Source organism: Nyctibius grandis, chromosome 8, assembly GCF_013368605.1.
Source record: "Nyctibius grandis isolate bNycGra1 chromosome 8, bNycGra1.pri, whole genome shotgun sequence".
Taxonomy (NCBI): Eukaryota; Metazoa; Chordata; class Aves; order Nyctibiiformes; family Nyctibiidae; genus Nyctibius; species Nyctibius grandis.
Window position 1 is genome coordinate 27818661 of NC_090665.1, and position 12279 is coordinate 27830939.

Below are 12279 nucleotides of genomic sequence, written 5' to 3' on the forward strand. Positions count from 1 at the left end.
TCAGCATCAGATCAGTGCTTACTCTTGTATATATAAGGCTATGTAAAGCAAGAACGGAGGAACTTCATAGAGAAATACAAATTTGTCAGACTACACCTATCAATGAAAAGAACAAAGTTAATGAAAAAACTGTGCCCCTTAATTGTGGCCAGATTTTATGTAAATACAGTCAGTTACTCTTCCTCTCATATAACAATATAGATGCACGCTGATAAAAAGGAGGGTTGGGGTGTAGAACACATGAAGGAAGGCAACTGTGTGACACAGAGGTATACATCAAAGTTGCAATGGTGTAGGGGGCTCAAGGAAGGAATACACGCCCTCAATCTTGTCTGCACAGACAGGTCAGAATCAAGCAATAAACTATTTTTTTCCAAACAATCCTGATCTCCATTATGACTAAGTAAACAAACCAACAAAAAAATCTGAAAATAATACATCACATTCTGATAACACCAGTTGCTTTCCTCTCCCTTTGATGCACAGAGAATCCACATGGGGAAAGTTCTTCATCCTTCTTTTCCTAAATCACAACCATAATCAGACCAATAACCACAGCAAACATGAAACTAAGAGACTGACCCCTATTGCTATCTCTGCAGCTCACACAAAATCAACCGATAACTGAGGCTCTCCAAGTGAATTCTTCTCAAGCCCAACTGCAATACATATCTAGGTAACCAGCGCTTACAACAAAACAAAAGGTGAGGCATTCTCATAACTCTAGCAAGCCTTGCAGTGTCTGGGAAGAGCAGGACTCTTCAATTTTTATTGCCTTAAGCACTAAACATAACCCCAATCCTAAACATTACTTTCATTGCAGTAAGGTGATGGATCTGTACAAACTGCTAAGTTGTAACCCTAGGTGTAGTCTGTTTGGCCACACTTATACCATATCTGAACTAAGACAATGGCCCATGAAAACATCAGAGCCATTCTTATCTCAATAAGCTGTGCAGAATCCAGCATGCTCAAGTTTTCATTTCCCAAATGATACCTCCTAACTCCACTCCAACCCCTAATTTTATACGCATACATACGGTTATCAAAAAGAATATAAGCTCATGATAATTCCATACAACATCCTATTCCTGCAAGCTTTGCAGAATCTGACTGTAAGTGTGGGTCTCGAAAATATTCTTTTTCTACCCTAATCTTCAAGCCAGTCTTATCCCTAAGCTTCACTATACCCAGTCCCAAAAACAAGGCATTGGCCACTGATAGCAATAAGCTGCTTCATATTCCCCAGGAATAACCCAGTCTCCTGAAGTCATCTTTTGTAGCGTAACCTTAATGACAACTCTATATAGGCTTGGCAGATGAAAAAGCACACTGAAAATAAGATATTGGATCTTGAGGATACCAGACCACTTTGTATCTCTAGATCAAATCAACACGGTTATCTGTGAATTGTGTTGTTGAGTCCTCACCTAAGCCTCTCCTCCTGTTGACTGCAACCTTCCTAAATCTTCAGATCTGTAAAAATTGATGGTGAACTGGGGCCTTGACACTTCCTTAATCTTAATCTGAAAGACAGTAAATCATTACTGAAAGAGAACAATAGGCATCAGCTTGTAGCATCACTGGTCTCTTTCCTGCCCCTAAGAACCTTTAGGAGACTAGCAATAAATTGGTTTCTATATAGTAAATCTAATCTCAACCCTATCCAGAAGACCAGACACCTCAGGGCCACAGAACAGATCCTGGCCGTTTTATTTACTAGATTCAGTCTAAAGATTCCCAAACATTAATCCTAAATTCCTATACCTCCAGTTCTAACTCTTGCATTAATAACTACAGGATCAAATACTAGAGGAAAAGCCAATGGCTTCTATTAATATGAGCTGAGTCTTATTAATTCTTATTTCTGGGAATACTGTAGATTCTACCATAAGGTATGCTCTTTATACTTAGTCATCCATTTCCAAAACCCTACCCTTAACCTGTTTTAAACACTAACAGAGTCCTAGGGCAAGTATTCCTACAGAGACTGACAGAGGAAAAGACTATATAAGGCTTCTAGCAGTATTTGCCCAATTCTCACCTCTGTAGCCTCTGCAGAGTCCAACACTGATTTGTAATTTATACATAGGAACCTACTGAAGTAATATAAGACAATATCAGTCTCTGGTTTTTATTTGTACTGTTTCTATGCTTACCTGCAGGGGACCCTGTAGAATAGAACATTACTTAGGGATGTGGACACATTATAGTAAAAAACTTAATCTGAAGTGTAACAAAAGCCTTGTTCAGATCTAGAGAATGAATTCCAACTGTAGAACAAAATATAGACCCTTAGCTTATTTCTCCCATCTGGTGTAGAAATTTTATTTCCTCTTGAGGAAGAAAACGACGAAAGGCTTTGGCTGCTAACTACATTAGCACAAAGCTTGCTGCCAAGATTTTTGCATTTATGACAAATGATTTTACCTGTTGATGCTTTATTTTCCTAAGCCTTAAACCCTCTGCCTAACACTAGACTTATCCTCAGCCTACAGGAGACTAGGGCATTGGTTTGTGTCAGTTTGTATAAGGCACTGGCTTCTGCCAATGCCTACCTCCTTATCTCCTTGTTTCCCATAGGTTCAAAATGCAAGCGGAAATTGTGAGAATTTAGAATGCAAGTATCAGCGTTAAACTAATTTCTAATAGTAGTTTTATTTTTACGAAGGGCACCAGTTTCTACAGGAAATCATAACACAGTAGATCACATTCTATTAATACCTCCCTGCTACTCATTGTTGGCAGTCTTGCATAGTTGAGCATTACTCAGGGTTTAGGACATTTACGATTCTCAAACCCTAACACTACTAGTTGAACACTAACTATAACTTAACTAGCACATATGGGAATAACCTCCATAGTTGAAGACAATATTAGTAAAAGATTTCTACCAACACACCTAACTTTGGGGGAACTTGTAGAAAGGTATCATACCCTGAGCTCTTTGCTAAAACCTTCAGCTTAAACCTAACTGTCACATCTACCTCCTAAACAGATAGTCTGCTAGTTCCCTATAGGACTGATACAGCTCAAGGCATAGGTTTCTATCAACACAATTACTGTCTCCAAGGGTCAGCAGGGTCCAGGAACAATCTGGTTTCTTAAGACTTCAAAATCCTTAGCCCTAACCCTGTGCCAAATCTTTTCCTTTTTCTTATTGTTAACAGTGACATGAATGTCTACAGGGAGAGACTTCATCAGGTATCAGTATCTATCAACAGCAATCTCTGCAGACTCTACAAAATCCAGATGCAAAACCAAAAGAAAATTTCCCAGACTGTGACCAAACCCCATGTATAACCTCTCATAAATAAATTATGGAAAGACAAGGGCTAATCACTATAGTACAAAACCATAAGGAGTAATGGGTTTTCTGACCAAGGCCACTTCAAGCTTCTGGGGGGACTGTCAGATCCACACTAGAATTCTTGATAATTTCGTTTCCAAACTCTCTCCTATTTTAATGTCCTACAATAAACTAATATCTTTACACTTTGTATTCCAAAACCCTCACTTAACCCTATCCTAACCCTAATTTTATGAAACCTGGCAGCTCAGTCCTAAATCTGAAGAAAAACACCATACACCTTTATATTCTCTCCTAGAGAACTCTAGAGGGGAGCAGAAAGTTATGCCAGAAGCAGAAAGGGAGGAGCACGTAGGAGCAGACAATGGGAAAGGAAGGAATGGCTACTGGGAGCAGAGAGACAAGAAGCTACCAGAAAAGAAGCAGCTCCAAATGGGACCAGTAGCTGCCTGAATCTGGCCTTGCTATACAGAAAGATTTGATAATCCTATATTGTAAACTACATGTTACTGCAAAAGGAGAAAGCAATCAACTGGCCTAGAATGTGCCTCACTGGAGAAGACTGTGAAAGTTTATAGTTAGGAATTTTGTGTCATATATTATTCTGTTTTTCTCCTTTGTACCTATCTGCAAGTCACTTTCAGAGCACAAAAGAAGTTTAATTTTCCTGGTTTTCTAGGTAAGGGCTTAAGCCTTTGTTTTATTGTCAAACTCCCGTAAATACAAAAATATCCCTTGTTTCTATCAACCAAGTTCTGGCAGAAGGATTTTACTTACTTATTTATGAGGGATCATCCCTAAAGTAAATAACAACACAGGTTATTGTCTTTTATCCAAACTTGTTCTTATCTTCATGATCCTGAAGAACAGGATGCAATTTTGATAGTTTACGTTTTTAACTCTCAATGTTAACCATATTAAGAAAAAAGGGGATAAACCCCTGCAGCAAAAGAGAGGTATAAGCTCCTACTAACTGTAGCCCCCTTCCCAAATCAGCAGACCACCTGTTTCAAACAGCACTTGTCATTTAATCCTTTAAATCCCTAACTCTAACCTTAACACTACCTTTATTCCTTACACAGGCCTGGAAATTTTCATCTCTCATGTTGGTGTTTCTGGTAGCAACTCCAATTAGTGCATATTCAGTTTAAAAATGTAAGGAATTTTTCACCAGAATCTGTACAAATTCAACCTTCAATATCCATACAGCAACAAATACGCATCCAATTTGCAGCCACATCACAGCCCTGCTTTTGGAGCTGTGTAAGGTTGCACAGTGCAGCTGCATCCAGCCATTCTAGCTTTGCCTATGTCAACTGAAGAGGCTTCTTTACATTCTCAACAGAAAAAAATTAGTAATGCTAATGCTTCTCTAGTCTTTTGGTACCTGAGCTAATCAGTAGTGAGCTATGCTGTTTTGTTTCAAATTTCTTTTACTATCATCTATTCTCCCTAATTCTTGTGCATCTGAAAGAAAGAATCAATAGACACTGAGCCATTCCCTAGCCCAAAGAGTTTGGTGAGGCACAGAGAAAGCCTTGGCTTTATCCTTCCAAACCTTGGATAATGGAACTGGGGGAGTTCAGTGAAGCTGTAAGCTATTACTAGTAGTAGCAAAAGGATTATTACACTCCTCAAAGATAGAGTCTTGGAAAGAAATACTGTCATTTATTTTGTCTATATGCATGCATTCATATATTTCGCTTGCTTTAAAACTACAAAAAGCAACCCATTAGCATTCCACCTAGTAGAGATCATTCCACTAATCTGTTTGTAAGACATCTTTTTTTTTTCACAAGGGTTCACTTCAGTGAAGCAGTGTAACTCACTTTTCTTCCCAGTATTAATCATACAACAGAAAACTCCGACAAAACATAGATCTGCACCAGAAATGAGACAAGGATGAAATAACCACCTACATAAATCAAAAGAATTAAAGTCATAGAGAAGGCAGTGGGTGATGACTTTTAAGACAGCCATTTATTTTGCAATATTCACTTCTGTGTTGTGAACAAAATTGGAGAAAGAAATTCAAGTTTTAGAAGGCACCAACATCTGTGCAAAGCTAGAAACAAAGTAGTTTAAGCCAATGTCCCTGAGATACATGGAGCCAGCAATAAAAGCATACTTTTCCTTACAGTGCATTAGTTATTCCCAGTGAAACAACCGCTTTATATACAGAGAGAAGTCTCTTGCTTTTGGTAATGTCAAGGAATATGCTAGGAAAAAAACAGTGTGATTGCAAGACAGCCAAAGAACATCCCATTTACAGTTACATTTCATTATGGTGCCTATAGTCTGAAGAATGTGAGAGCACTGCTGATGTGAGTTTCTTGTAAGCTATAGTGGTCCAAGGCAACATGTTCTCTTCTCCATAGTTCCTCACCCTTCCCCCTCTCTGCCCCAAAACACAACAATGACCCATCTGTGCACAAACAAGAGAGCAATTCCTAATATTTAAACATGGACTAATCTGCCAACGTTGATGTATCAGGGACAGAACATAATGAATGTCACAGCGCTTAGTCTTTCTTTTCACTAAAACTGTCTTGAAGAGTAATGATGAACAAGAAAGCCGACAGAAAGAACAAACCACTGTGGATCACGATTGATTCAAAACATAACATTATTCACTTCTCTTCTGTTTTTCTCTGAAAACACTTTCATGTTTTAATCCTCTTTCAGATTCAAAAAATAACATATTTCTCCTGAAATTACATCTAAGCACTGAAATTTTCTACCAAAAATCTTTTAAGAATAATTTTATGGTGCTCATAAAGCTTATCTATGCTCTAAATTGTTATCTATTCTTTGACATATTTTAATTGCATCTAGGCTGCAATTACTTCACTCTGGACCACCATCATGACAATTAAGAAGATTACAAACAATAACTAAGAAAATGAGTTAAATGAAAATCAACAGTCCTTAAATACTGAATTTGATGGGCTGCAAGATGTGGATCTTCACCTAAATGGCATGTAACTTCTTTCTTGTAACTGCAGAATCTGCTGGTAATTTATTACATGCCTGTGTGGCTTGATATGCTGGCATGCAAAAATAACTGAGCTAGCTCTAAAAAAATGTGGTTCTGGTACTAGAATTAATATCAAATTATACAGAATTGTATATTAATATGAGCATGCTACCTCACCTGGATTGATATTTTCCTTCTAATGCCTTGCGGGGATCTAAAATTCTGCCAAATACTCAGCATTTTGTCCTGTTTGTTCTGCTTCGGATTGATGCAGGACCACAAAAATCAGTGGATATCTTTCCACTGACACTTTGGGGGCTGAACCACATCTCCTAAAATTTAAATAACTGTAACGGCACTGCCTTAAATTACTATTCTCTACCCTGTGAGAATACCTGTTCTTTTTCACCACCTACCTGAAATGCTTCCGTTTCTTCTCTTGGGCAGAGACAGAAATTTTTCTTTTTATTAGGATACAGTTTAGGTGTATTCATTTAGGCTAACCGGCAGGCTGAAAAAAAAAAAAAATGTCAGAGAGGCAACGTGTGATAAGAGACTGGAAGTAGCAAGAATGCTGGTGACCTAAAGATGTGTAATCTATAAGCACCAAGAGGAAACTTGAAACTTCATAGCATATGAGATTTTTCCAATGACAAAGTTTTAAATAAAAAGAATAAATTGCCATTAGGACTACCTACTGACATCATAACGAAGGAGGAAGAAACACCAAGGAATTAACTTGATCTGTTCTAGGAAGCATCTAGTAAACAACTGAGAACAACACAGACTGGTAGGGCAACAATAATAGTACTAATTATCAGTTCCTGACTTTTGGGGACCTGTATGTGGTTAGAGTTTAAGACAGACAACTGTAAGACCAGTTCTGAAGGAGCAAGCTTTGATACAGGAAAGTGGGATAGACATGGCATTTTGGTGCTCCCCAGCTGTACTATGTCTAACTACTTCAAGTGCCAGAATAACCTTGTGTATCTCTTCACAGAATGGCACCCAATGCACAGCATTTAAGGGAGCTTAGACATAACTGTGCTATGCACCTCAGTCCCCTCATTTGTAAATCTAATGACAATACCAACTATTTCAGCAAATCAAGGACAGAAAGAGCTAGGTATATTAATACAGTGCGGTAAAACATAAGCTATTGTAGTAAAGAATAATACACTTCTGAAATTTAATTTGACATATAAAAGTAATATGCATTCTGTGGATAAACCATACGGTTATTAATTGCTGTAAGGCATTAAAGTAGAAAGATCTCAATGAAGGCAAATTTTAAATAACTGATACACACTTCTACAATACTAAACTGTGACCACAGTTTTCTCTCGTTTCGCAGAGGAGCCAGGGCAGAACCTGATCCCTCCGGAGGATCCCCACCGGACCTGCCACACGAACCTGCTTTGCCAGAGGTTTCCACTACGTGCAGGTCGGTCCCCGACACTGATGCCGCACAGGTGGGACAGCGGGGCACGAGTGAGAACGGGAGGTTTCTCGGGGAGGAGCTGTGAAACCTCACTCCCCGATTTCCAGGACGTGGTGAGGCGGGGAATGGGGACGGCTGCTTGGTGGCGGGCTTTTCCTTCGTCACCTCGCTCCCTCCTGTCTTGCACTGTCCTTAAAGCGATGTCCCCGGTGTTCCCCCAAGGGCGTGTGAGAACAAGTTGCGCCTGGGAGCGGGTGTGAGGGGGCACGGGCCGCCGGGGCCGGACCTGCCGCCGCACCAACGCCAGCAAGCAGACTTTCGGGGTGCCCGAAGGACCACCCGCAGCAGGCCTTCACCTCAGCGCCCCGGCTCCTCTCACGCACATTTCTCCCCTCAAACATTCCCTCCCCACGCGGCATCCCCCTCCCCCTACTTTCGCTTGTCCCCAGTGTCGCCCCCCTGCCCACCCTTCCCGCCCCCCCCTTTCGCGCCGCCCGCCTCCCGCTTTGAGGGGAGCCGCGGCCGGCGCGGCCGGCACTGCGCATGCCCCGGGCGCGCGGGGCTCGCGGCGCGTTGGCGGGACGGGCGGGGGGCGGTGGCGGCGGGACTGAGGGGGCAGCGGTGGCCCGGTGACGGGACACCCCAGCGGCGTACCCCGGCTCGCTCCCGCCCTGCCGTTCCCCGTTCCCCAAGGGCCTTCGGGAGGGCCGTTCTCCGTCGTCCCGGGGACCGACGGTACCGCGGGGGGCTGGCGGCCGCGTAGCGGCCGGTGTGCCACCGCCGAGGCGGAGGGCGGTGCTGTGGGCGGCCGGGGGAGCCGCGCGATTGGCCTCCGCCCGGCGGCTGGCTTGTCAGTTGGACTCCAGGGGTGGCCCCGGGAGCCTGTCGCCCAGCCCTCTGACGGGATGAAGCCTTTAGGGGGATGCGGCGCTTATTGCATTTTGATTAAAGCCCCTCATCTCCCTTCAGTCTGAAGGCAGGGCACCAGGGAGGACGGGTCGGAGGGGCCTGCGGAAGGCCGGGCAGAGAGGGAGGGGTGTGAGAGAGAAAACCCCTCTTGGTTTATCACGTATGGCTCTATAGGAGAAATCATCTCTGGGAATATAGTGGAAAGGACGGAGCTGGTATAAACTGAAGTCGCCCGGGTTTAATTCACACTTGTGGGTGCCCAGCATGGAGATGCAGAGATGGTCCACAAGGTGGAAAACGAGAAGGTGGCCCTGGGACTCGGCTGTAACTGTGCTCATCACCTTCGCTACCCTTCTCCGGGCTGCCGAGGTCAGAGGAGGTAAGAAAGCAAAGGGGAGCCGGGGAGGCCGGTCTCCTCTTTCCACCTCTCGGGGAGAAGGGCCCAGGGCACGGCTGCGGCCGCGTTTCAGAGGAAACCTGTCAGAGCGGCTTCCGATGCCTGGGGAGGCGAGAGGCGCTTGGGGCCGGCTCGCGGCACGGAGACCCTCTGGGAGCCCCCGGCAGCACGGGCAGGGCACGTCCCTCCCAGGTGCCGCGGAGGGATGGCTCCCCTTCAGCCTCAGCGTTTAACTTTGGATATGGTCTTAATGCCGTAAAGGGGATGCACTGGCGGGTTGGGAAGGTGAAAGAAATACTTGTTGAACAGAGTGATTTTTCCTCTTCCAGCTCTAAACTCAGTTTTGTGGAGTGTGTGTACGATTTTCAGTTTTGTTGAACTTACAGAATCGTTACTCTGCTGAAATTCACCAAGCTGTGGCTGAAATGGAGTGGCAAGTATCTGCCTTCTCCTCGGAGTCGAGGAAAGGGAAGGCTGGGGGGTGGAGGCTCCCAGCTCTGATTTTCTCCGTTCTCCGTTTCTTTTTTTTTTTTCTTTTTTTTTTTTTTTTTTCCCTTTGCAAAGGATTTCAGTGGGCACAGTTTTCCAGACGCGAGGGGAGGAGAAAATATATTTGAAGGGGCCCTGTGCCAGACGCTGAGGAGAGCAGCTCGCGGCCGTAGCGGCGCCCCGCAGGTGGTGCGCCCAGCGCCGGGCCCGGAGATTCCCGGGCGGGGCGGCGGGGGGGGACTCGGGGGGCTCGGCCTGACGGTCGCCGGGCTCCACAGGGGCGGTGTCAGCGCCGGAGCGCCGTCCCCAGCCTCTCCCCCGCTTTGCAGCCTCCCCGGCAGGATCGAGTGGTCCCTTAGGTGTCCGCGGACCTGGTGGGCAGGGTGCAGCCTGCGGGGGACTTGCAGCGGGAACAAGAGCAGACAGCAGCGCGGCAGCTTCAGCAGAAAGGAACCGCCGCCGCCCCCGCACCACCCCTCTCGTCCCCCGCACTTCTCCCCTCCGCACTGCTCCCCGGCACGGCTCAGCCCTCGGCCGCCCGCCGCGCCGTCCCATCTGGGCGCCGGCGGGGCGCTCCGGCTTTTTGAGATGTGCTCGCACGTTCGCGGAGCTGCAGTGTGTAATGTGCGGTGGCGGGAGCGCTTTCCTCTCCTACCGGGGGTGGAAATGCAGCCCCTTCCTCCCTCCAACCGAGGGCCGCGGGCGCATCTAGGGGCCAGTCTGGCTGGGATTGAGGTTTTTATTTTTCTGCGGGTCTGACATCCATGAAGGGATTTAACTCTCCGAAAAGAAAGGTTTAATTTTTATGCATTTACTATTTTAACGAGGTATTTCTCCATCTGAATTCCCACTTGCTGAATCAACTGGCGTCCTAGAGGGAGCGCAGGAAGGTGATCAGTTTCCAGTCAAGCCCTTTATACCTGGGCACAACCTTGACGGTGTCAGATCGATCAGGGCTTCTGCCCCCTGCTGGCCCCGGGTCTGACAGGGATCGGAAGGGTCAAGTTGCATCCCTGTTGCAATTCCGCGGACTCCAGGGGAGTTACACCCAGGGTGAATTCACCTCGCAGATCTTCAAGGATTCGGCTCCTCATTACTAGGTCGAAACTAAATTTCTTCAAGAAGCAATACTGTCCACAAAGGCGTGATAGATTTCTTATGCCGCTTTTCATGTGACCATTCACAGTAGAACTGACTGAATTAAGTCGGATTTATGTAGATTATCTTTACATAACGGGTTGGATGCAATTGAAAAGTTAAAAGAAAATCTAAACCCAAGCACCCCAGGAAAAATTAACAGAAGTCATCTGGTGCTTACTGAAATATATTCAGCAACATTAGGCAGACTAATTTGGTTTTGGTAACTATTAAAAAGCTGTATTAAAAATCTTTTCCTCTAGTCTTCTGTATAAAGGACATTTCAGAAACATAAAACTACAGGCTTCTTGTGTTTGTAGAAGCATTCCGAAAAGAACTTAGTTCTTGAACTTTTCTGAAATAGAGTATGCCATTTGCTTAGAAACTACAGGGAGCTGTGTGTTTAGGGCTTGATCTGTTATTGAAGTCAGGAAGAGTTTTTCCATTGAGTACAGAGGGAGTAGAATTTGACCTAATTTCCCTAATGGAGTACAAAGGAGATACTTCTGAATCGCCTTTTATGTATTCTAATCTTATTTAAAGCAGCTAAAAGATAAAATAATGATTCATATTTGAGAGTAGGAAAGGGAAAATACCAAGGAATAAAATAAAATAGCATACTAAAGCAGGTAAACAATATGACTAAATGAAAATGCTGGGTAAAATATGAATCACTGCCCTTATAAACTCTGTTAAACTAAATCCTATATTCTTCAATTGTCTTTTCATAAAATACGCCTATATAAAGAAAATTACATGATGTATTCTTATAAAGTGTTAATCATATAGCAGTGACTTCTTATTAAGACAACTGAATCAATTCCATGTAGAGAAACCTCAAAAGATTCCTAAAATTCTTGACCTTTTTTCAAGTTTCTTTATTTAACACCAAAAAAAGAGAGAGAGGTGTCTTTCATAGTTCCAAGAAAGGGGGATGTGAAGATCTGATATTCTTTAGACAGAAAAGTTACAGAAGTGAGAAGCAACTGAATGGGAAAACTAGTGACTCATATTTGGTCAGCTCAGTACCCACCAGCTCTTAAGCAGCTCATTTTAGAAAATATTTTTGCTTTATGACTTGGCTAAAGTAAACAAAATTCAGTATTTAAAAGACATCCTTGGATTTCCTTTCCCCTTCCTCACCTTTAATACTAAATCTGTTGGTAATGTGTTTGGAATGAATAAACTCATTTAGTCAAAATGGCAAGGCTTCAACACTATAAATTTTTTGTAAGGGCCTGGCATCAATGCACTATTGTGATGCTGATTTAAATTTCATGGGCAAGAAATGAAAAATCAGTCTTTTAATGATTTATAAGCTTTTTCAAGCAAATGGAAATCCAGTTCTTAATCTGAGTGCAAAAAGATTTAAGAATCCTTACTGAAAACGGGGCTATGAAGATATATATATAGAAAATACATTTTGGACCTTCTGTGTAAGTGACAAGCAGATTTGTTTCTAATATAGAAGAGATACTTTTTACAGTCATCTTAGGAAATACAAAGGTTCCTTGTGCTTCCCCCACACAGGCTTGGAAAGTAGTGGGAGTTCTAGGTGCAGAAGGAATGCAGAACCAGGCCCACTAATGATGGCAAAAGGAGAGTTCTTTGTGGATGCA

The 12279-nt window shown here is 43.5% G+C and overlaps 1 protein-coding gene across 4 annotated transcripts in view; it reads left to right on the forward strand.

Annotated features, from left to right (window-relative positions):
- The first annotated feature begins 8901 nt into the window (after positions 1-8901).
- COL11A1 (collagen type XI alpha 1 chain) overlaps positions 8902-12279 on the forward strand; it is a 161581-nt gene continuing 158203 nt past the window's right edge. For 3 of the 4 annotated variants that reach the window (XM_068405736.1, XM_068405733.1, XM_068405735.1), the window contains exon 1: positions 8908-9016. In XM_068405736.1, the coding sequence (XP_068261837.1) occupies positions 8908-9016 (109 nt within the window). Of the gene's footprint in view, positions 9017-12279 lie in introns of all 4 variants that reach the window. The other variant, XM_068405734.1, reaches the window with a different exon arrangement.